General features: G+C 42.7%; 1 protein-coding gene across 2 annotated transcripts in view; it reads right to left on the reverse strand.

The window, feature by feature from the left end:
• The window catches only part of DGKK (diacylglycerol kinase kappa), a 105,257-nt gene extending 96,808 nt beyond the window's left edge, over positions 1 to 8,449 (reverse strand). For both annotated transcript variants that reach the window (XM_034949945.3, XM_003805952.5), the window contains exon 1: positions 7,616 to 8,449. In XM_034949945.3, the coding sequence (XP_034805836.1) occupies positions 7,616 to 8,308 (693 nt within the window). In that variant the 5' untranslated portion in view covers positions 8,309 to 8,449. The remainder of the gene's footprint in view (positions 1 to 7,615) is intronic.
• Between the last annotated feature and the right edge of the window lie 16,559 nt (positions 8,450 to 25,008).

Here is a 25,008-nt window from a genome sequence, read left to right on the forward strand (position 1 = left end):
TCTTTGTACAACACTTCAGATCTGTGGAGCCTGTGGGAGAAGTGAGTGCTTTTTTTTTTTTTTTTTGAGGCTTTTTTTCTGTCTTTGCTTTTTCTTTTAAAAAATCTCAGGAAGAAAGTTCAATGGTGTTGGAGGGATTATGGCCAACTTGCCTTACATTAGGAGGATTTCTTCCCTTTTCCTCAAATATTTTTTTTCTCCTCTTGGATGTGGAGAGGAATAAAGTCCATTGATTTTAGTAAAGTTGAAGGTATCTCCTCTTACAATGGAAGATTTTTTTCTTTAAAAATCTCCAGGGGAAAAGATTAATTGCTTTTGGTGGAGGTGGGGGAGCATCTCTCTTTAGGTCTGGAGGATTTCCATTAAAAAATAGGTTTTGTGGAGAGGACCTACAAGGGCAACTTGTTTTAATGAAGCTGGGGAGCCCTCCCTAGTAGGATTTTTCTTTCTTTCCTTTTCTTTAAAAGAAACAGTTTATTGGGAAAAATTAGAATGGGAGACATCTCTCCTGGAAAGATTTTCTTTTCCTTTCCTTGCTTTTTTTTTTTTTTTTTTTTTTTAATAAAACTGTGAAGGCTGAAAGATACATAAGGTCCCTGGGATAGGGTGAGATTGGGTACATCCCCACCCTCCCCCCCACACACGCACATTCCCCACCTTGAAGAAGCTTGAGAAAGAGATTTTGTGTGTGTGTGTGTGTGTGTTTTTTCCTTATTGTGGGGGATGGAGAGGGTAGTCATCAGGAATAATACGCAATGTCTGCAGTAAGGTGTTGGTGCATTTTCCTGGAGAGAATTTCTTTCTTTGATCCTTTAAAAAATAATCCCTTTGTTAATTTTCTTCTTCCTCTTTCACACCCCTCCTTCTCTGCCACCTTCACTCTATCCTACCTAGTCCTTTTCCCCTTCCCTTCACATTTCTCCCCCCATCCTCCTTCCTCTCTCCCTCTCCTTTCCTCCCTCTCCCCTCTTTCTTTTTCCCTCTCTCCCTCTCCTCCCTTCTCTCCCCCTCTTTCTTTTTCCCTCTCCACCTCTCCCCTTTGTCTCTCTCTCTGGCTCCCTCCCTTCCTCTGTCTCTCTCCCTCTTTTTTCCTCTCCCTATCTCAGTCTCTCCCTACCTGCTCCTACCTTCCTCTCCTCTCTACCTGTCTGGCTTTCCCCCTCCCTCCCTTCTCCCCTCCTCCCTCTCTTTCTCTCTCTGTTTCTCTCTCTCCTTCTCCCTTCTCTTCCTTCTTTCTCCCTCTCTCCTTCTCTTTGTTTCTTTTTTGTTTTCAGAAAAATATTCAAGGACTTTGGTGAGTTTGGGGGCATCTTCATTCCTTAAGAAAAATATTTCTCTTTAAAATATACTGTTCATGTTCTTCCCTCCCCTGCCCCCCATAATTCTAAATGTATTTGCTTGTTTTGAGAAAAAAAGGGGCTTTGTTGAGGCTGAGAATACTTTTGTTTAAGAGGACTTTCTTGGCTTTGTGTTTCTCCCCTACCTATCTTTTCTATTTGTTCTCAAATTACAAAAATTCTATATTAAGAATAAATCTTTTGGTAAATTATATAAATATATTAAATTATCACATGTTCCCTGAAAATATGTACATCTATTATGCATCAGTTAAAAATTAATTAAAAATAAATAAATAAAATAAAAAGAATAAAGTTTTTGAGTGAATTTGAGTCAACTCCCATTAGAAGGATTTTCTTTCATTTTTTCTTCTTTTAAAAAAATCGTTTTTTTTTTTTTGGTTGTGTTTTGACAGAAAAATTAATGGGTCTTTGTGACATTGAAGTACTTCTTCTCTTTAAGAGGATTCTGTTTTTGTTTCATTAGTAATATCCTCTTCACCAACACATATACCCTTCCATTCTTAATTTTATTTTAAATCTTAAAAAAAAATTGTATTTTAAGAATAAGGTTTATGCTCTTTAGTCATGGAGGAGTGGTATTTCTTTTGTCCCTCCCTCCCGCACCCCCCGCACCCCTGCTTCTTGGAATTAAAAATTCTGGAGATTTGGTATAGTCAGGGACCTATCCTTTAATATTTCTTTCTTTTTTTAATTAAAATGTGTGTATCTAGAGGGGAGGATTCGTAAATTTCATTAACTTTTATGATTTTTGAGAATATCTGCCCTTAAAAAGATTTCCTTTTTTTGTTTGTTTTCCTTAATTTCTTTTTTTTTAATTGAAGGGGTGGCAAATAAAGGTTATTATCCTTGGCGAGGTTGAAGATCCTTTAAGAGGATCTCCCTTTCTTTTAGTTCCTTTTTTCAATTTTGTTTGTTTTTTGTTTTTGGGAGAATAATAGGTCTCTTATCTTGTGGTTAGAGGGATGGTATCTTTCTTTGAACTATTTTTAAAAATTGAGATGTAATTTACATACCATAAAATTCATCATCTTAACATATACAATTTTGTGGGTTTTATTGTATCCACAGTGTTGTGCACCCATCACCATTCTCTGATTTTAGAACATTTTAATCATCCTCAAAAGAAACCCCGTACTCTTTAGCCATCATCCCCTTTTCCACCTCCCATATTGCTTCACTCATTTCCTTTCCATCTCTAAGGATTTGCCTCCTCTGCACATTTTATGTAATCGGGAAAATAATGTCAGGAAGCTTTGATGAGGTTGGTGGACCTTCCCTTTATTTTTGCCCCCTTAATTTTCTCAAGAGATTAAGCATGAGCCATGAAGTCAAATAAAGTTTACAAATTTCATGAATATTTTAAGGTTAGAAATACTGTTTAACTTAAGATGATTTCTCTTTTTTCATCTTAAAATTTTTCTTTGGGGGATATAAGTTCCATGGGTTTTGATGAGGGTGAGGAGAACTTCCTTTTAGAAGCTGTTTCTTTTTTTTTCTTAAAATAATTTTCAGAGGAGAGATAAATTTCATTATCTGGGGTCACTGTCCCTTTCTTTTCGTTTTTAAAATTCATAAATTTGTTTTTATTATTTTGAGAATGAGCTCTATTTGCTTTGGTGAGGGTGGGGCATCTCCCTTTAGAATGGCTGCTTGCTTGCTTTTTTTTTTTCCTTTAAAATTATTTTTTTTCCACTGAAAGAATTACAGTGGGTGGGCTTTGGAAAGGTCGGGCACCCTATCCTTAGCAGGATTTCAATTTATTTCCTTTACAAAACACACACGCACCAACAAAAAAGGTCTTTGTGAGTAATCGGTTCAGGGTCTCTGCCTCTTCTCGTTTCTTCTCTGGCTCCTCTTCTATGCTGGCCCCCTCTGGGAGCATCAGAAGTGGAGCAGCAACCACCGCTTTGGAAAAAAATTCAGAGCTGATGAAATGTCAGCTAAAAGACTGTTCTTAGACAAATGAGGATCCTATGTATCACAAAAGGCCATATGTCAGATTTTAAAAAAAATCTACAATAGAAAATTCAATCATTACATCCTATAAGCTGTCAAGTTTTATTTTTGCCCTCCCCCACCTGCTGCCTTGTTCAAGGAAATAAAAGGGTTAATAATGCAGAGGCAAGCACTCTGTAAACTGTAAAGTGCCACAGGAGCAGAAAGAACTATATAATCCTTATTAGAATACCCCTGAATGGTTTCCTGGTTTCTATGGATATTTTTTTCTTTTTCTTTTTTCTTTTCTTTTTTTTTTTTTTTTTTTTTTGCCTTTCCTTGGAGGCACTTTCCCTTTGGGCTGCAGATCTGCAGAAGCCCTAGTTGGAGATTTTAATAAGTGCATAAGAATTGTACTCTGAGAAACTAAAGACCACTGACCAATACTTCATCATCTTTTCTAGAACACCCTGTAGTGACTGCTTAGGAACTATTAGAATACACCAAATAAATCAGATGGTATCATCAAAGCTTGGCAAGGAGGGGGGAAAAACTGAAGAGAAAAGAAAGTAATTTCATTCTGACCTTCAACAGGTTAAACATCTGAATCTATAATCCCAAATCTGTTTACAGTCACTGCAGATACTCTGTTCACTTAGGAAAAAAATTTATTATCCCCTGAAGCTAACAATATCATTATTAGTCTGCTGCTGCTGGGACTGCATGGGATAAGGACACTTTCCAAGCCATTAAAAAAAATTGTTAGTAATTTGCTTCTTAATTATAGTTCCAATAACCACTCTGAAAATGGAAAGATTGACTGTATTTCCTTAAGGGCTATATATTCCATGCCATTTAAATAAGTATTTACTTCTCACTCTGAAACCAATGAGAACAAATTTTTATTCATTCACAGCAGCAGCCTCTACATTGCTGGAAATGGATAGGTTTCAAGCTTCAGCAAGTGTTTATTAAGCAAAATCAAGGAGGGCTGCATTGAACTAGGCACTGAGAAAGGCCACCCCTATTTTTGAGAAGCTCAGAAATCACTAATAAAATATTCTGATAGGAATCACCAGATATCATATAAACAAATGCTTGCTATTTTGCAAGAAAATGTACAAAAATATCAGTTTTGTGCATAAAAGCTGTCCTGATATGGTTTGAGGATAATGGTTATTACTGTGCAGTCATCAGGAGGGATACACAGACCCCTTTTATCTCCCCCAAAAGCCATGAAAGTGTATCTCCCCTCAGATTTTCATCAATCATTTGTATGATGTGATTTTCATTTCATAGCTGGTCAAAACCCAATGAATAAACAAAATTTTGTCTTTCTTCAAGCACAGCTGATGAGAGAGAAAGAAACATGGTCTACTTCATATAAGCCCCATCCCTCCCCCAAGAGAGTTATAGCATTGCTAAAGAACCAATTCACACATCCTTACTTACACTTGCTGCCACCAGGTGGGAGACCATGGCTCATTTCCTGGGAATTGAAACATTTTAGAAAGGAAAGAAATAGACATGTTTGGTTCACAGACTGACTGTGTTATCCTGGTAGCTATTTGAAAAGAAAACATGAGCCCCCTTTTCTCAGTCAATTGCAGGTTCTGAAACTTTCCCGAAATTCCAAAAAAGAGCAGACTACAAGGCTGAAAGATGTTGGTTTTTTGCTACAATACCAGTCAACAAAATTATCTGGGAGAAACTTGCAGTCATATTCAAACACTTGGTTTTGCTCACTTCATCCTTTGAATTATCAGGATAGTTTCATGCTTGCTATGAAGGATTTCATTGCATGATGAGACCTGTATTTTGTTTTGTTCCCTGACATTTTGCGCACATATGTATAGTATGTGTGTGTGTTAGGGGTGTGTGCACGCCTGTGCATGTTGCACAGTTGTTTCCCCCCAAGCTTGCCTCGAGGAGGCAGTGTTTGAAAACAACATCACCCCAGCTAAGATGACAACCTGTTTGCCTTGAATGTTAAGATACAAGCCAGCTGGTTGCAGGTGCCATTTGTCTGAGGAAGATGCAGGAGAGAATGATCCTATTACTGAAGATCAGATGTTCCCAGCTGCACCAGAGAGCAATTGCATAGCAACATTGAGGGTGTTGTAAAAGGGTTTGGCTCCAAGCAATTTAATTTGAGCATGTACCTAGATCCTTTACATCCTTCAAAATTCTCCAGAGCCACTGATTAGTTAATCTGCATGGCCTTCTTAACGGATGGTCGTGGTTCTTAACCCCATTCTACGGATAAGTGATTCAACAAATGTCTGGCTCTACTAAGGGCAAAGTCAAACCCCTGGGATCCTGGTCTCCTGCCAGTGTTGCCAGATGTCTGTGGGTCAGCTAGCCAGCACGTCTGAGTGGGCACTACGTAGAGGAAACTAATCTGATTCCCCTTACCTTAATCTTCCTCATCTGTCTGGCAATGACATTTTCCTGTCAAACAGGTAGGAGATGCTTTCACATGGGAGCAGGGGATGCTTTTCACTGGGGGAAGGGTCCTGGTCGCCAGTCAGCCTTTCAGAGGCCAAAGGGGAGATGCATTCTCTGGGTATTACGTCCCCACGTGTCAGTTTCACAGCCATGTTCCCAAAATTTCGCTTAAGATGGCCACAGGTCAGGTGATTCCTGCTTGTCTCTTTCCCACCAGCTTAATGCACTCTTCCAAAAAGATAAGATCAATCACCCGGTGAGGGTGAGCTCCCAAATCTAGCCACCCCAACTTTGCCCTTCTTAAGATCACTGCAGGAAAGGGTATTTTCAGGAAGGGGAGGGATACATCCCCTGGTGAGAGCTAGGGTGTTGAATTTTTAAAAACTTATCAGAGTCTCCCACCGTCCTGTTTTATTTATTTTTAAACCTCTGCACTTTCTTTTCTCTGTGAAACTTTTCATTTTAGCCTTCTTTTTCAGTTATTCGTCATTGCAGATATTTTGCAAACTCAAGCCTCCCTACTAAGAACTCAGGAAGCAACCAATGCTTCCATTTCGTGATGCCAATCTGCCCCCTCCCCTCCTGCATTCTACATTCTATAAGTGTGCGGTCCACAGCAGAAGGGTTCCTGAGCCGTGTCCTTATGGTCTGCTAGGCAGCAGGATGGACCGGTATTGTTCGTGTGTTGTGTTATTCGTTTGTGTGTGTGTGTGTGTGTGAATGCGCGCGCGTGTGTATGTTTTCCTGCAGGGGAAGCTAAATTGAGGTGTGTGTGTGCATTATCCTGGTTTTCAGTTTTGTGGAGCGAAGTTTAGGGTAAAGGAAGAGTAGGGAGAGTGCAGAGAAAGCAGGAAAGACAGGCATACTCCCGCTTAAGAGCAGACGGGGTTTCAGGGTCCAAGGTAAACACGAAAACCTTTTTCCTCCCTACTCCCCTTGGGCGAGTGCCAGAAGATTCTCCACTCATCTTTTCCCGGCTAAGTGTAACGATTTAGAAGGCGTCTCGGTAGACTGGTAGAGATGAAGGTTCCCCTTCACACATTCTGCAATCCCAACTCCTATTTTCGTGTCTCTAAACCAGGACTCCTGTACCATTCCAATTGGCCCTGGTGCGGGATGCCAGTTGCCCCGTTTGTGACGCTGCGCAACATTGTATCACTGCGTTTGCACCTACCTGCTGGGAAATCCTGCAGACAGATGGAATGGTGGCTTCGACACACGCATGCTCTCCCCCTCCTCCCGGAGAACCCTGCCCTTCCCCTGCAGTGCGCGTGGGCGCCGCCCATCCCCTCGTCCTCACCAGGAGTACCAGCTCGAAGCAGCCGGCAGAGGCGCCGGGCACCTCCCTGGAGCGCCGCCAGTTGCGCCCAGCTGAGGCGCCCCCTCCCCAGTGGCAGGGAGGGGGCCAAGCAGGCGAAGGCTCCGCAGCTTGGGCCTCTGCGGCAGTGACCGCGGCTAAGAGGTGTGTGCCACCGCCCCCACTCAATCCGTCCGCTATGTATTCGGGGCCAGCCCCAAACACTTCTCCAGGTCTCTTGCGCTCCCCGAGGGTATCTTCCTCCTCTCTTTCAAGATATTGGCGCTCACCGCACTGTCGCTTCTCTTCAAGGGGAAAACTGCTCCGATTCCCACCCCCTGCTGTCACCCCCGTTTCTAGCCCCAAACAGCCCATTCTCGATTCCCACATGTTGCTTCCCGCCTCCCAACCCCTTCCCATTCCCCCGGGTTCCCCATCCCTGCATCTTTCTCAGCATCTTGGCCAGCCAGTGCCAGACAACCGGGATGCAAGGGGTACCCGGAGTCCCGCGGGCTCCATAGCCATCTGACTTCGCCTTGCTTCTTTTCCCCGCTTCAGGGGGTCTTTTGCTTACCTTTATTCTGGACCACGACATTGGCGTTCTGGGCGATGGCGATGGCGATGGCGATGGCGAGGTCTTTAGACCTCTTTCTCGAGTGTCCACCGGACATTGCAATAGACATGGTGCTGGACTTGGACGGAACTCTGGAGCCGCCTCAGGGCAGAACTCTGGGGCCAGCTCTGTCACAGGTTCTGGGGTCGGCTCTGGGGCCAGCTCTGGGGCAACTTCTGGAGTCAGCTCTGGGGCCGGCTCTGGGACCGACTCTAGGGCAGGTTCTGGAGTCGGCTCTGGGGCAGACTCTGTGGCAGGTTCTGGGGCCGGTTCTGGGGCCGGCTCTGTGGCAGGTTCTGGGGCCGGCTCTGTGGCAGGTTCTGGGGCCGGCTCTGTGGCAGGTTCTGGGGCCGGTTCTGAGGCCGGCTCTGCGGCTGGTTCTGGGGTCGGTTCTGTGTACAGTTCTGTGGCTGATTCTGAGGTCGCCTCTGGACAGGGACCTGGAGCAAGCTCTGGACAGGGCTCTGGTATGGGTTCTGGCGAAGCCTCGGAGAGCAGCGGCGGAGCCGGCGGCGGAGCCGGTGGTGGAGCCGGCGGCGGAGCCGGTGGTGGTGGCGGCGGCGGCCAAGGCGGCGGAGGCTCTGGAGACTCAGCGGGCTGCTCTCCATCCTGAGGCGGGGCAGTGCCCTGGGCCGCGGCAGCTCCGCGGTCCATGGCCGCACACCGCTTCAGGTCTGGGCAGCCTGAGTCCCTAAGCCTGGAAGGCTAAAGTACCCTCGGGCGCCCCGCCCACTCCAGTCCGGCAGCCCCTCGCAGGGTGCCAAACTTTCCCCCATCCCACTCCATGGCTGGCTCGGCTCTGAGGTCTAACCCGTGGGCGCTCAGCGTCTCCCTATGCTGGAACACGCCCCTCAGTGAGCGCACACCTCTTCGTAAGCAGCCACGGGTCCGATGGGCGGGAAGCAGAGGGGCTTGCGAACGCGGACTGGGCAGAGCGCTTGATGACCTCCTAGCGACGCGCGGGAGGGGAGGGGAGAGACAAAAAGGGGAGGGGGAGTGGAGCGGCGTGGAGGTTGGGGGGCGGGCTGGAGCCTTGCCGTGTTTAACCCTTTAGTGACACGAATGAAAAAAAAAGGCCAGAGGCGAAGTTGAGGGTCTTCGCAATCCCCCAAGCACTTAGCTGCTGGTCAGAATAGCTTCCATCCTGTGTCTGCTCTCTCACCTCAGCAGCAGGTGAGCTTAGCCTCGGACCAACCTCTTGCCCCCCATCTCCAAGCCTCGATGGGCAAGTAATGCTTTTTATCTAAGCCGGGAAAAGAAATTAAGCGGCATGGTGTGTGTGTGGTGGGGCGGGGGGCGGGTGTTCAGCCTCCTTTGGATTGAAGTACAATTTGACCCTCTTCGGTTTTTTGCATTTCTGAGCTTTGCCGTTGGGTACAGAGTTTGAGGTGATTCGGGAAAGGAGTGTGATGAGGGAGGCTGGCGCCCCGGCTTTCCGCAGCCTGCAGCCTCCCCGAGAGCAAGTCGAGAGTGCCCCGGCAGCAGCTGGGCTTCGCGCTCGGGAGCTGAGGCTATCTGGGCGTCTGTCTGGCTCGCCTATGCTATAGGAGCGTGCCTTGTGCTTTTAGCTGGATTTCCCAGCCATCAGCAGGAGTTTGTTTTTCCGCCCCCCCCAAACTTGTTAACGCGCGCGCGCGCGCGCGCGCGTGTGTGTGTCTGTGTGTGTGTGTGTGTGTCTTGGGCTGGGGAAATTCACTGCAACACCCACACCTTTTTCACCTCCTGAAGCAGTCTGACATTAGAGATGGGAGATTCTCTTGCGAAGAGAACGACTGATGCCTAGCGCAGCACCTTTCCCACCACATCGGAAGACTTTAGAAGCTCTTTCTGTTATAGTCACGTACACATACATACAAACCATCATCTTAGTCAGACCTAGACTTTAGACGCCAATATATTACCAATTGTAATTAAAATTTGAGAAGACTACCTGTTAAGCCACAGCTGGGTGGGGGGAGCGGACGGGGGAGAAATACCTGTAAACCTGATTTGAAATATGACAAGTGAATTTATCTCCCATACACATAATGCTGCAGTTGTGGGTAGCAGCCTTCTTTCTGCAGCCCCTTCTCTAGCCATGTACTCCCAGACCATATCCCCCACTATTCCCTCTTCTTTTGCCAACGGACACTGACCTAGCCAGAATTTTCTAGAATCTGCAGCATCTTTCTGTTGCCTATACTATGTCTCAGCAATAAATAATACCATAAGAGCACAGTTTCACCTAAATCTCTCCAAAGACCAGAATCTCTGGTGAGGTCTGCATTTCCCAGATCCTCGCTGCAGCCTCACAGCCTAAGCCCACCTTTCCAGAGATGTGTTAACACTGCTTGGCAGCTACTAAGCTAGTGCAGGGACCGTCCTTAAACTCTGGGGATGGGAAGACCAGGAGAAGTGAGCCCTATCAATTCCCTCACGTGGCAGTCCTCCTTCCAGTAAATTCACCTTAGGGGCCCACTCTCTTCACGCTCCTTGGGCTTGTTCTCCTTTCCCCTATCCCACACTCAAGTAGCCAAGCCGCCTTTAACCCTAAGAGTTCAGGACTGAAATATACAGGTGCCAGATCTCATTACTGGATCTGGTGCATTAAAGTGCCAGATCTGACCAACCAGCAAGTCCAGGATTGGAGATCACTTTTCTGGCTCTCACACCTTAATGGAATCCCTGTCCTTAGAAGGGGCAGATATCCCACATTTAAATTTTGCTTTTTACTAAACCCAACATGTAGTTAGAAGGGCTGAAGGCTGAGCAGTCACAGAGTAAGATGGCCTCTTGGGTTACAGATGGCCTCTTGGGGTTTGGCATAGACAGTGTATTGTCAAGCGAGATACCACCAGGGGACAACTTGGAGTTACTGCTTTATGTATGTTTATTGAAACTCTTGTCTATAATTCTACACTCAATTATAATGAGGCCAACATTTATGATGTAGACTCTTGCTACAAGGTCATTTTGAGATTGAATGCTAAAATAGTTGCTTGTACATGGCTTTTGCTCCATTAGGGTAGGTTACTGGAGATATACTGCCTGAACTGCATTATGATTAGTTTTGAAGGTTTTAAAAAATTATTTTTCAGCCCATCATTAGCTACCTTATTGCCTCATATCATAGTAAGGGTTCTTTGTGTGTGTGTGTCGGGGGTTCCTTAGCCCAGCATTGAATACCATGCTTTACACTGGAGGCAGAGTAGAGGGATGGCCAGAATGGTTGATTGGTACCTGATTTGGGGAGGCACCTTTGCTGTAACTAAGCTACACCTTCCTCTTTCCCATAACCTGCTGGTTTCTTAATAAAGTTTTACTTAGATGCTTCTGTATTTTCCTTACAACCTAACCCAGGACTTGAGGTCATAGTCAGGATTCAGGAAATGTCTGTTAAGTGGATGATTCATTGTAGGTTACTGGTTAGGATGTATTTTTCTGCCTTGCTTTTCAGCACTATTTGATATTTCAAATGATTAATGATCTCCTAAGAGGCTCTCTTTTAATTAAACAATACAGATTTTTAAAAAGGCAAAGAGGTACGTAAGAATTTCTTTAACCAGACATATCTGGAATGATGACCGTATCCACAGAGGCTTGGATGAACATAGTTCTGGATGTCCCAGGGCAGAAATGGTCCTTAGCCTGGGACTTTTGGGCATGTTATATAAGTTACCTGATTGGGCTGGATGAAGGATCGATCAGTACAGTAGGCTCATATCTTTTGAATATGCAATGCACTACCTTACCCAACTGCCAGCATTTACTCTGATTCTACCCAGAATAAAGCTTATCCAAGCCAGCATGGAGCTCCTTCAATTTCAGCCGTGCTCAGAGTTCTGGAGAGGCAAAGGAGAGAAAAGCTGAGAAATGTGACTAAATTAAATCTCTTCTCCCTTCCTGTTTTCATTTCATTTTCATTATTGAATGAGAGAGTGGCACTGTATTGCTAGAGTGGAAGCCCTTCCCCCCTTGATCAGTAGCTTTAAATTCCCTAAGTCCTCCCTTTTAGAGCAGTTTGGGAAGAAATCAGTGTCTCTCCCGAGTCTTAGCAGCTGCCAACCTCCCCTACTGTACTACCTCGGGATGTGCCAAGCCAAAATAGCAACCTTTATAATAATCTACTAAATAAAATAAGGAGATGGGATGAAGAACAGGCAGCATTTATGGAGAAGGTAGAGGATTCAGACAATTAATTTAGCTGGGATTAAAATGCAAACCTGTTAACCTTTACTCACTCTAGTCTCCTAGGATTAATTGATATAGGATTGGAGAGTTAAAAAGTTAATACCTTGCATTTGTATAATGCCTTTTTATTTCTAAAGTACTTTCACATATAGTATCTCACTTCAGCCTCACAACAAATGTGTGAGGCAAGCAAATTCGGACTTCCATCACATACCCCTGTCCCCTACCCTTTAACAGATGAGAAAACACAAGTCCAGTGAGACTAAGTGCCATGTCTTAGGTCACAGAGATAATTAGTGGTGGAACAGACATTTCGAACTTGTGTCACTCAATTTCCAGCTGAGGGAGACCAGAGCACAATACTGAGGGCTGTGAGCTGGGGGCTGTGAGACAGGGTCTGTGTAAATCCTCTTCATAGCAGAGTGGGAAGGCTGCCTTAATGCCTTTTTCTTTCTTGAGCTTGTCAAAGGAGCAGAGGTTTCTCAGCTCTCACTCTTTCTGGACAGGAGTTAATGATCTGTAACCAAGCTCACTATAGGAGGTCCCTGTTTAGAGGAATATTTTTGAATATGTATGTAATATAATAATTCAACCAGGGTATACTCATTTTATTGGTTCTGTTTTTATGTTTTCTTGAAGTGAAGCACTCCACAGTTAAGCGGTATTTACTGCCAGTCTGTGGTGTATACAGCCCTATTAGGTGTCCTGGGGAAGGAGAAAGGGCAGAAATATTAGACGTGATCCTTCCCACAAGAATTATTAGAGCTTGGTGGTCAAGATAAGCCAAATACAGGTGAAAAGCAATCCAAACACAGATGCCAGTTTATGATCATGACACCACACTTTGTACTTTTCTGGGGGGCTGGGGGTGGGTGGGGACTAAGTGTGACAGAGCGGAAAGGAAATTGCAAGGGGAGTCAGGAAATCTGGCTTCATATTAAGGTTCTACCACTAAACTCTCAACATGACCTTATACAGATCATTTAATGTCTTTGGGCCTTAAGTTTTCTCGTATGAAAAATGGAGGTGGGAATAAAGTTGAGCTTGATCATCTAGCTCTAAAGTCTGTTTTAGCACGAAATATCAGCAATCCAGTGAGTGAATCACGGACAGCTTTTTGTAAGGGGACAGATCTTGAAATGGATCTTGAATGATGCAATTAACATAGATCAGCAAAGGGGAAGTGGAAAGGCATTGCAGACAAGGAGAGAAGCAAAGATAGAAATCTGGAGGTGAGAATGAGCCAGGCTGGTTGAGATAGAGGGAACATACCAATGACTGATGAGAGATGAGATTAGAGTGAAGCAAGTGGTAGGGAGAAAGGGGGATGTAAAAGGTTTTCAACATCAGATTGAAGAGTTGGAAGATTTGGTTTTAAAGGTAATGGGAGCAATGAAGGCTGTTTGAATATAGGTGTACATGGTAAAACTAACCAGTGAGGAAAAATTGTCCTTGACTGTGTATTTGGTTCTGGAAGCATCTACAAATCTGCTTTGTTTCCCTAGAGCTGATATCCAGTTGATTTGAGGTAATTTGTAAAATCATGATTCTTTCTTTATTTTTGCTGCAACCTCTAGTTTTGGGTCTGCATTGCCAAGGCTGCTGGCCCAACTGGCTTAACCACCTGCCTATACATTTGGATTTAGTCCATAATGGGTCATTTGGCTTCCATGGACTCAACATGCTAATGGGATTTCTAATTTAAAATTCTAACTGATGATGAATGACCAGGGGATGAGAGAAAGGTCTTCGTAGGTAAGCAGGAGTGGGATGGTTGTGGACCTCAAAGCAGATTCTGAGACTGAAAACAGTTTGAAGAAAGATAAGAAAAAAAATGAATCTTTGCAGAATCTTTAACTCACTGTGGCTTAGACATGGGGGAAAGCTGATGAGAAACAGCCATCCAGTCTAACCTGCCAAGGATCTAAACTCAGCTTGTATTAATAAGAGAAAACAGATTGCTCTAATGGCATAGAGAAAAAAGTGGTGGAAATTTTGGTGTGGCAGATCACAGGTGTGTGTGGGGGGAGCTGAGGGAGGGAGTATAGAGCTGATAGTGTCCCTTAGGTGATGGTGTTTAGAAAGAGTGAAAAAGATTATTAGAACCCTCCTGGTGTGCTGTCAGTAATGGAGGCAGGCAGACATTTGTAATAGTCAATCTCAGTATTTGAATATGTGTATGTGTGTGTGTCTTTATCCAAAAAGGAAAAAAGATAATGTTAGTAAGAATTGTCTCGCACAAAATTACTTTGTTACCTCACCACCCTCTACAAATGCTTTATGACTGACTTTAAGAGGGAAAGTGATGGATATAGGAGGGAGGAACGAATAGAGAAAGGAATTTAAGAAAAAGAGGTGTTGATAGGCAGAACTGCTGTGATGAAAAAGGTTGGGGAAGAAGGTGGCTTTCTTTTCCTCCAAAGAACTGCCAGCAGCCTTTCCAGCTGTCCCTTTTTCTCTTTCTTGTAGTTCTCCCTTACTGAGAGTTAGCTCAAAATGCAGAATTAATCAGTTCTGTCATAAGAAGGAATCTCAGGGGAGAGGCTTTACACAATTGAAGTGACTTACAAGGACAAGGCGTCACAGAACTCAGTTGTCTTAGATGGAGATTAAAGCATTCAACAGTCATTTCCAGGACCTCCCTTCTATCATTCACCTTTTGGTTTTAAGTCCCCATGCTCTAGTTATGACCTTTAGGCATGGCCATTTCTGGAAGGGCCTATTCCCTTTAACCACACTTCATATGACAGAACTAGGCTCAGTTTCCCCCTTTCTCTTTCTCAGCTTCACTGGTCTCTGCAATAACAAGGCCCTTTCCCAACTGGGTCTCAGAACCTTAACGTGGCCCTGGGGCAAAACTGCAGCTGCCTGACACCCAGGGTTTCTAGGGATTGCATTATTCAATCATCAATTCCACAAATAATTATTGAACATCTACTACATGCTTGGCACTCATTTGAATGCTGAGGATTCACCAAAAAACAAGACAGACATCATCCGTGCTCAAATAGCATTTATTGGCTAAGGGCTGGGGAAATACAGACATACATACATGAAGACGTTGTTTCAGAAAATAAGTGCAATAAAGAAAACAAAACCTGATGATGTGATAGAAAGTGCCTGGAGGGCTACTTTGGTCAGTCAATTTATTTACTCATTTGCTTAATCCTATAGCACATCCAAAATTGTTTGGAATTACTTCACCAATGCTACTACCAACAACAAACCTACTAAATAAACTTCAAGATTTTTTTTCCACCAACTTCTGATTTGAAAACTTTTCAATCCTACAGAAAAGTTGCAAGAATAATACAGTGATCACTTACATATTCTTTACCGATTGCTAACACTTTATCACATTTACTTAATATCTATAACTCCATCTATTTATCTGCATATCTACCTCTTTATTTTTGGCTGAGCCACTTGAACGTTTGTTGCAGACATCATGACATGTCGCACATAAGTATTTCAGCATGTATCTCATAAACAGCAAGGACATTCTCCTTCATACACAATACAATGATCACACTTATGAAATTTAACAATGATACATTAATATTATCTAGAATACAATGCATATTTGAATTTCTCAAATTGTCCAAATAATGCTATGTATAGCTTTTTTTTTTGTAAATATAGGGTCAAATCATAGATTGCATTTAGTTCTGTGTCTTTAGTCTTCTTTAATCTAGATTACTCCCAGCTTTCATTTGTCTTTCATGACATTGACACTTTTGAAGAGTACAGAGCAGTTGTCTTTAGACTGGATTTCAGTTTCAATTTGGGTTTGCCTGATTGTTTGAGATTGGATTGTCATGAAAGGCTTCTCTGAAGAGGCAACTTTCAGTTGAGTCTTGTCAACAGGAGGAGGCAGCTGTGAAAATATCTGGGGAAAGGGATTCCAGGCAGAGGGAATGGCAAGTACAAATTCCTGGAGATGGAGACAGGCTTGTGTTTGAGGGAGAAAAAGCAGGCCAGAGTGACTGGAGCCTAGAGATCAAGGGGGAGAGTCCCATGAAATGAAATAAGATAGGCGGGATTCAGATCATGATGAAGCATATAAGTCATGGGAAAGAGAAGATTTTGGTTCTAATTGCAATGGTAAGCCACTAAGGGTTTTATGTAATTTGGTGACATGATCTGATTTGAATTTGCTTTTAAAAATAGTTTTTACACCGCATGTTCTCACTCATAAGTGGGAGGTGAACAATGAGAACACATGGACACAGGGAGGGTAACAACACACACTGGGACCTGGGGTTAGGTGGCGGGAGGGAGAGCATCAGGATAAATAGCTAATGCATGCGGGGCTTAATACCTAGGTGATAGGTTGATCTGTGCAGCAAACCTCCATGGCACACGTTTATCTATGTAACAAACCTGCACGTCCTGCACGTGTATCCCAGAACTTAAAATAAATACAATAAAGTTGAAAAGAAAAAAGAAAAAATATAATAAAAAATTAAAAAATAAAAATAGTTTTTATTTTCTAAAGAATTTGCTTTGTATGCAGTTTAAAGAAACAAATAGGTACTTGTCATAGCTGTCAACCTGCCCCCCTCTCCCATTATCTGCTCCCTAGAGGGAACTACTTGGAGCTCCTTTAGCTAAATAGCATGCTTGTAAAGCTAATTCATAATTTTTCAGATTAAAGCATTCTATGGAAGAGGAGAGTTTAGTTCATTATCACCATAAGCCCCCGTGCATGCACAAACACAGACTTCCCATTCCACCACTCTACCAGTACAGTTATGTCATAATTTTGACTAGATCAATATTCAGTGTTTACATTATTATGACTCTGGAAATGCTATTCACAGCTGAGTTACATAGCACACTAGGATTACTTTTCCTTTCTTGCACATCTGCTTGTTTTTAATGGAGCTGATAATTGTCTTGTTTATTCTCTTGCTTATTTTTCTACGTACTTAACATTAGCTCATCCACAACCTGTTCCCCAGTTGACTAAATATTCTCCCAATATGTGAAGATGCATTGGCTCTTCTGTCAGTCTCGTCTTCTGTGAGACATCTTTGAATTGCTCAAATATGGCCCAATTGCTCTCTAGATCTGTAGAGCACTCTCATCCCATGATATCCCTAATAATTTTGAAGATATTTCTTCATTGTTTTCTAGCTTCTAACTTTTGAGAAGCCTGAAACCATTTGGAATCCTGATCCCTTGTAATTTTTCTTTTCTGGAAGCCATTGGGTTCTTTGTTTTGTCCTTAGGATGCAACATCACATTGATCTCCCCTGGTGTGTGTCCATTTTCTTTCACTGTGTTGGGTATTCTGTGGACCCTTTCAATCTTAAAACTGTCTTTCAACTCTGGGAACTTTTGTTGAATTATTTATTTAATTTTGTTCTCTCCAGTTTTTCTGACCTTCTCCTCCTTGGAACTCATGTTATTCTTATGTTGGATTACCTGAATAATGTAATTTGCTTACATTTTTCTTATTCTTCCCATGTGCTTGTCTGTTTGCTCTACTTCTGGGCTGTTCCCTCAGCTTTATCTTTCATTGCTTCTGCAATACTGCAATGCAATTCTGACACCAACAGAGTTAGCAGAGACTCTACTGGTTAAGGGCACAGTCTCCAACAAACTGTTCTCACTTCAGATGCCAGCTACAAGTTCAGGGTTACCTGCACTTCTGACCAACTGGCTACCAACTTGGGTATTCCAATGAGCCCCTCAGGTTTGATGATTCCCTAGAATAACTCACAGAACTCAGAAAAGTACCATGTTTATGATTACAGTTTTATTATAAAAGATGCATATCAGGACTAGCCAAATGAAGAGACCTACAGGATGAGGTCTGGGAGTGCCCTAATTGTGGAGCTTCCATGTCCTCCCCTTGTGGAATCAGGATATGTCACCCCTGGCACATCAATATGTTTACTAACTAGGAAATTCACCTGAGCCTTGGTGTCCAGGGTTTTCACTGGGGTTTCATTATACAGGCATGACTGATTGAATCATTGATCATGTGATTGAATTCAGTCTCCATTCCCCCTTCTTCCCTCCCCAGAGGTCATCTTCGGCTGATATCATCTGGCACAAAGCCCCAACTCTCTAGTCACATGGTTGTTGGTCTTTTCAGCCTCACCAACCCCCATCCTGAAACTATCCAAGAGCCCACCCTAAGCCACCTCATTAGCATAAATTCAGTCATGGGCCCAGAGGCCCATCATGAATAACAAAGACACTCTTATCACTCAAGAAATTTTAAGAGTTTAGAAGCTCTTTCCCAGGAAACTGAGACAAAGGTCCTGCAACAAAAACCAGACAAATTTTTCATTCTACAACATTTTCTAATAAGAAGTTCAAAGCAGGATTTAAAAAAAAAAATTCAACTTTTATTTTAGATTCAGGAGGTACATGTGCAAGTTTGTTACATGGGTATATTGTGTGATGCCAAGGCTTGGAGTACAAATGATCCTGTCATCCAGGTAGCGAGCATAGTACCCAATAGTTTTTCAACCCTTGACTCCCTCCCTACCTCCTGCTAAGTAGTCCCCACTACTTATTGTTGCCATCTTTACGTCCATGAGAACCCAGTGTTTAGTTCCAACTTATAAGTGAGAACATGTGGTATTTGGTTTTCTGTTCCTGTGTTAATTTGCTCAGGATAATGGCCTCCAGCTAAAGCAGGAAGTTTTCAGAGCAATTTTTTGCCCTCTGAGTATCCTTTTAAATATAATCTTGCTCTTTTTTGATAGATACAACATCTTATCTCTTTGAGTACAATAATGGTTATTCATTTTCATTTCTGTTTCTTTTAAGTTTTTGGTTTATTGGTTGGTTTAGGTCTCTATCTTTGATATTGGAGGCTTTCCTCAGATAGCTTGTCATCCTTGGCTGTTTGCTCATATTTATGAGTAGGTTCCTAAAAAGCTAATTAGAAGGTCAGAGTATTTAGTGAGACTTGTGTGAGTATATCAGTTTTCTACTGTGGCGTAACAAGTTACCACAAACGTAGTGGCTTAAAACAACACACATTAATAATTTCATGGTTTCTGTGCATTAGGAGTTCAGGTCTGGGGTAGCTGAGTCCTCTTTCAAGAGTCTCCCCAGATTGTAATCAAGGTGTTGGTCAGGATGTAAACTCATCTGGAGTTTTGATTGGGGAAGAATTTGCTTCCAAGCTTAATCAGGCTGTTGGCAGAATTTATTTTCTAATGACCACATGACTGAGGGCCTCAGCTTTTTGCTAACTGTTGGCTGGAGGCTACCCTCAGGTCCTAGAGGCCATCTACAGCTCCTTAAGGAGATTGGCAGTTACTTGCCATGTAGGCTTCTGCAACATAGCCTCCCATTTCATCAAGCCCAGAGGAAGAGACATTAGCTTCTGTCTGCTAAAGCAGAGCCTTTTATAATGTAACTTAACTATGAGAGTGACATCCCATCACCTTTGCCATATTCTGTTAGGTTAGAAGCAAGTCACAGTTCCCCTCTCCATTCAAGAAGAGAGAAGTATATAAAGGCATGAGTACCAGGAGGTGGTATCCACTGGGGATTACCTTGGGTCTGTCTACCACAATGGGTTTCACTGCAAGGTGATCTGGCTGGGTCATTTCATTGGACAACCCTTTATATCAACATCTTTAGGGTTTTTTTTTCTTTTTCTTTATTATTATTTTTTTCTGAGGTTGTTCACATTTCCAAAGAAGGATATTCCAGCCTGGAGGTTGTAAGCCTGACTGTCAGCATTCTAAGAACTAAGTGGGGCCAGGCACGGTGGCTCAGGCCTGTAATCCTAGCACTTTGGGAGGCCGAAGCAGGCAGATCATGGGGTCAGGAGTTTGAGACCACCCTGGCCAACATAGTGAAACCCCGTCTCTACTAAATATACAAGAAAAAAAATTAGCTGGGCGTGGTGGTGTGCACCTGTAATCCCAGCTACTCAAGAGGGTTGAGGCAGGAGAATCGTGTGAACCCAGGAGGTGGAGGTTTCAATGAGCCGAGACGGCATCATTGCACTCCAGCCCAGGTAACAGTGCAAGACAACATCTCAAAAAAAAAAAAAAGTACTAAGTGGGATAAGAGACTAAGAGTCTCAACAATCAATATATAAACTTCTGAATGTCCTTGTTTTCCATATGGTACTTCTTCCTCAACTGTGCTTCCGCAGTCCAGAGACCCTCTGTTTTACTCTCTCTAGAGAATAAACCTCACATCTGATGGGAGTTGGGGCAGATACAATCACACAACCGTGAGGAGTTGTGGAGGAGATCTTAGGATCCAACTGGTTAATAAGAATTTCAACCAATACTCTTGTTTTTAGACTTACTTTCACCTCCACTTCCAGAAGTACTGGTACTGCCAATTTTTGAGCCTTTTGGAGGTTCTTTATTGTGAATTGTGTTGGTTGTCAATTTTCCCCAATGCCAGTTTGGGATTCAGTTTCTGCAGGTCGGCTGTCAGTTACCCTTGTATGTCTATTTTCTAGCTTTAAATATTGCATTGTTGTCTTCTCTCCCCAAATTACTGTCATTTTAATGAGGGTTGGCAGCGAAGTGGAGGTAAATACATGTGTTCAAATTGTCATGGTCAATGAGATGTCCTAATTTACATGTTAAAAAGATTACTGTGACCTTTTTGTGAAGAAGACTATGAGGGAGGGATAACAGTGGAAGTTGGGAGAACAGTTAGGTAGCTAGTTCTAAGAGAAGAAATAGATAGCACTTGGTAGTAGATTGAGAGTGGGGAGAAGAGAGAGGGAGGTGTCACCAATGTCTCCTAAGCTTGTGTAGTAGGATGGATGGTGGATTTCACCCATTTTGTGATTCATTGTTTTCATGTCATTTTCCAGGACCGCTATCAACACACTTGTCTCCCTCACTACTACAATTGATGTCACCACAAAACCAGCTCAGAGCAAATCTAACATTGCCAAGAACACAGTTACCATGATAAGAAAGCCCTAATGTAACGACCACCACCAACAACTACTACTACACCAGCTCCCAGTTATGAAGTGATCACTATAAGCCTGGTTCCATAATAAGCACTTTCCATATATTATTTTATTTAACTTCCCCAATAGCCCTGTGCGGTAGATACCCATCTGTAGTTTATTATCATTGAATTCCCCAAGTGAATTCTTTCTAAATCAATCAAATTCTGGGGAGTATAGTTTCACAACAAATTATGACAGGGGCTCTAGAAGTAGTAGGAGGGCACATCGCATTAGCTGTTGCCATTCCTACTCATTTGCTGTCTACTCCACACCTGTGGTAGGATGCATCCACTCTTTACTCATACTGCCTGTCCCTCTGGTTAACCATCTCCTCCTATTCTTGCCTCAGAATTTTGCTTCTTCTGAAAATCCTCTCTTATAGTTGTATTATTGCCCAAAGTGGTAAGAATGTCCCCTTTGCCTCAACTGTAGCATGGAACTACAGCCTTATTCTACTCCACAAGCTCTTCATAGGAGAAATGGAGGCTTGGAGTGGAGATGAGAACTTTGCCCAATCTTCAAACTTATGTGGAATTTCAGGAATAAAACGCATAAGGATGGAAATGTCTTGAATTGTTCACATGAACGTAGCCTAGAAGAGGGCAAAAACGCGGAACAGGAAGAAGTAATTTTAATGCAATTTGAGACTTTCCCCAAGTTTCTTGAGAAATGGAAGAGTTGGGGGGACTGGGAACAGACGGTACAAATTACATTAACTTATTATGAATTACTTGGAGTTTTTACCCCTAGGAGAAATCCTGGAAGGATGTCTTAGTCAGCTCGGGTTGCCATAACACAATACCATTAGACTGGGGAGTTTAAACAACAGAAATTTATTTCTTACAGTTCTGGAGGTTGGAAGTCTGAGATCAGGGTGCCCCCATGGTTGGGCTCTAGGAAGGGCCCTCTTTCTGGCTTGCAGATAGCTGCCTTCTCACTGTGTCCTCACATGGTGGAGAGAGAGAAAGAGAGCAAGTTCTCTGGTGTCTCTTCTAATAAGGACACTAATCCTATTGAATTAAGGCCCCACCCTTATGGATTCATTTAACCTTAATTACCACCTTATAAGCTCTATCTTCAAGTCATGTTGGGGGTTAGGGCTTTAACATACAAATATGGGGGGACACAATTCAGTCTATAGCAGAGATTACGCTCTGCTTTGCCAAGTCCTCTTGGGTTCTTCCCCCCTAGTGTTAATCAATACAATTGAGAACAGAGGACACTGACAATCAAGTCAATCAGCAAACCTAGGTGAGATTTGCCTAGACCCCTGTGTTTCCGTTGTAACATTAGCTCTGGCAGTTCCTGTAGAGCTGACACTCTTTGTCTCTAACCATTTATGTTCTGCGGAGTTCTGGTTGGATTTTTACTCCTCTGTAAATTTCTTTCTGCTGTGTTATATTAGGCTTCATCAAGACATACTTCTATGATGATAAATGAGGTGGCCAGATTGACTGACTATGTACTAAAATATCATTGACTTTCCTTCCTTGAAAAATGTTCTTTTTGTATGTGTGACTGGTGAAGGGGGTGATGGTAATTCAGAGGATAGAGTTTGTAAAAGATATTTGACTTCTTTGGAGACAAGAGTGATGGGAGAAGATTTTGTAGTCTTGACGACATCACATGTGTGCTCTTTCTCCTCCATGGAAACCAAAATGTGTGAGTGAGACTGATGAGTCAGCTAATTCTCACTCCCCTCCTCCACTCCCACCTCCACCACTAGCCTAAGGACTAGTGTTTTTCTTCTTCAAGGGCAAGAGTGAACATACTAAAGAATAGAAGGGGATATCACAGTGCCATAAGTAACTAAGTAACTTAGTTTCTCAGTTATTATAGTCCTGATTCCTGCTAGAGAGCCTTCTGTTATTACTCTAGGTACCTTCAGAACAGTGCATTTAGCCATTCACTGTGAATCCAGATATTTGAGCTTTATTATTATTTTTTCTAAGATATCTTGATATAGCAAGAGGTTTGAGCTTTAAATAGTCCATGGTTCTCAATGCATGAAAGTCTGTTTTTTGGGGGGGTTTTTTTGAGGAAGGGGTTAGTGTCTTTTTATGCAGCCAACCATATTCATTCTTTCACCAAACATCTATTGAGCACTTATTGTGTGCCAGGCACTGTGGTAGATACTGGAGATTTAAAGACATGTAAGATACAATTTCCTGCCTTTGATGCACTTATAGCTCCACATACGGATCTCTCTTCCAGAGATAGTCCCACATGAATCACCTAAACACAGAATAATAAGTTTGATGATTAGATGCCTGGACAAAGTATGGGCTTTTTTTTGCTCTGGGGAACTAGGGAAATGTTCACAAAGGAGGTGACATTTGAGCTATGTTTCAAAGATGGAGAAGAAGGAAAAAGTTATTTTCAGGCATTAGGAAAAGCATATGCAAAGACACAGAAATGTAAAGGGGCACAGAGTGTTCAAAGGTCTGCAGGAAGTTCATTTTGATTGAGGCAATGTCAGGTGATCTTGCTAAAAAGGGAAGTTAGAGTAATTATGAGGAACCTCCTTATGCCATGCTAAGGTACTTGGATTTAGCATTGAACATTTTTAGGCAGAGACATGGCATACTATTATAGGCAATTTATAAAGTTCACTCCAACAACTACATGGAGGACAGTTTGAAGGGAGGCAAGAATGGATGCACAGAGACAGATTAAAAAGCTGTTGCAAAAATCCTAGTGTGAGGATGATAAGGGTCTGAACAAAGGCAGTGACAGTGGAAACAATAAGGAGAGAATATGGTTAAGGGGTGATTCCAAAGAAGATATAATAGGACTTTGCAGCCAATTGAACATAGTTATTGGAGAGAGAAAAATGTTTTGTGTGACTCCCAGGTTTCTAATTTAGGTAACTTGATAGATGACAGTGCCATTAATAGAGATCAGTTGGAGACATCCAGGAGACAGTTGCATATATGGGTCTGGAGTAGGGGAGAGATATGAAAGTCAGAGACAAAAGTTTCCGTATCATCAATGGAGTAGTTGAAGCCATGGGAATGGAGAAGATTTCCCTAGGCAAGTTTCCAGAATGATATGAGAAGAGCCTTATGAAGAGGGTCTCTGAAAATAGTAACCTCTAAGGGGTAGACACAGGAAGAGAATTTTATGAAGGAGGAGAATGAATAATCAGAGAGATAGGAGGAAAACCTGAGGAGAAGGAAGATATGGTCCACAGTGTCAGATACAGCATAGACGTCAGGAAAGATGATGGCAGGAGCAGAGCCCACTTGATTTAGCACTCAGGGGTGTTAGTGACCTTAAAGAGGGTATATTCAGTAGAATGGTGCCAGGAGAGCCCAGCCCAAGTAGGCTGAGACACAAATGGGAGGGAAGTAATTGGAGACTGAGAGTACAGACTACTTTCTTCTTCTTTTTTTTTTTTTTACTTTGACATATGGATTTATAAACATTCTAATAACAGTGCACCTCGTCCTGAGGGTCTCTTGTACACTGAAGTATACAGCCAGGATGATCAGCAACAGATACTTTTAATTGTATCTAATATTAGTATTTATTTTTGTATATTGTGCTGTGGTTTATATATAATATATATGAATAAGTATACATGTATGAGGGTATCTTTTGGTTCTGATAGGGTGACGAATCAATCACAGTTTTGGAGATCCCTTCTGGAGAGTAAGGTCTGCAGACCTACTGACCCCTTTGGTTCTGGAAAATCTCCTATCTGCCTCAAAGCAGCCTCATCTCCAGTGCAGGGGGAAAGTTATCATGCAGGGAATGCAACTCTCCTGGAAGCATTTGAATTTACCCAAGCTGGGAACATTCCTCTCTCCATTCGCCTTTACTGGGCGTAAAGATTTGTCTGCAAATGGATCTGGTAAGCGCTCCTGAGTCCATCAGGGTTCCTCAAGGCAGTCACAAAGACTAAATTCTGAAATCCACAGAGGTGCCATCTTGCCATCTCAGGCAGTGATGGTCAACACTTTTTTCACTCTAACACACCTGAGGAGGCCTGACTCTATCAGTAACAGTAATTTCTTGACAGTGAGCCAGGAGGTGAGATAATAAAGACGGACCACTTTTGTTAAACAGCCAGACACTGTCCTCAGCATTTTACATCAATTAAGTAAATTACTATGTCCCCAGGATACAGGTGTGGAAACTGGTTAAGAAGTGTGGTGGTGAAGGAAGAGAGAAAGCAAAAGAAACACATATGGAGAAGGCAGGTGTGGTTTGCCAC

This window comes from Pan paniscus, chromosome X, assembly GCF_029289425.2.
Source record: "Pan paniscus chromosome X, NHGRI_mPanPan1-v2.0_pri, whole genome shotgun sequence".
Taxonomy (NCBI): domain Eukaryota; kingdom Metazoa; phylum Chordata; class Mammalia; order Primates; family Hominidae; genus Pan; species Pan paniscus.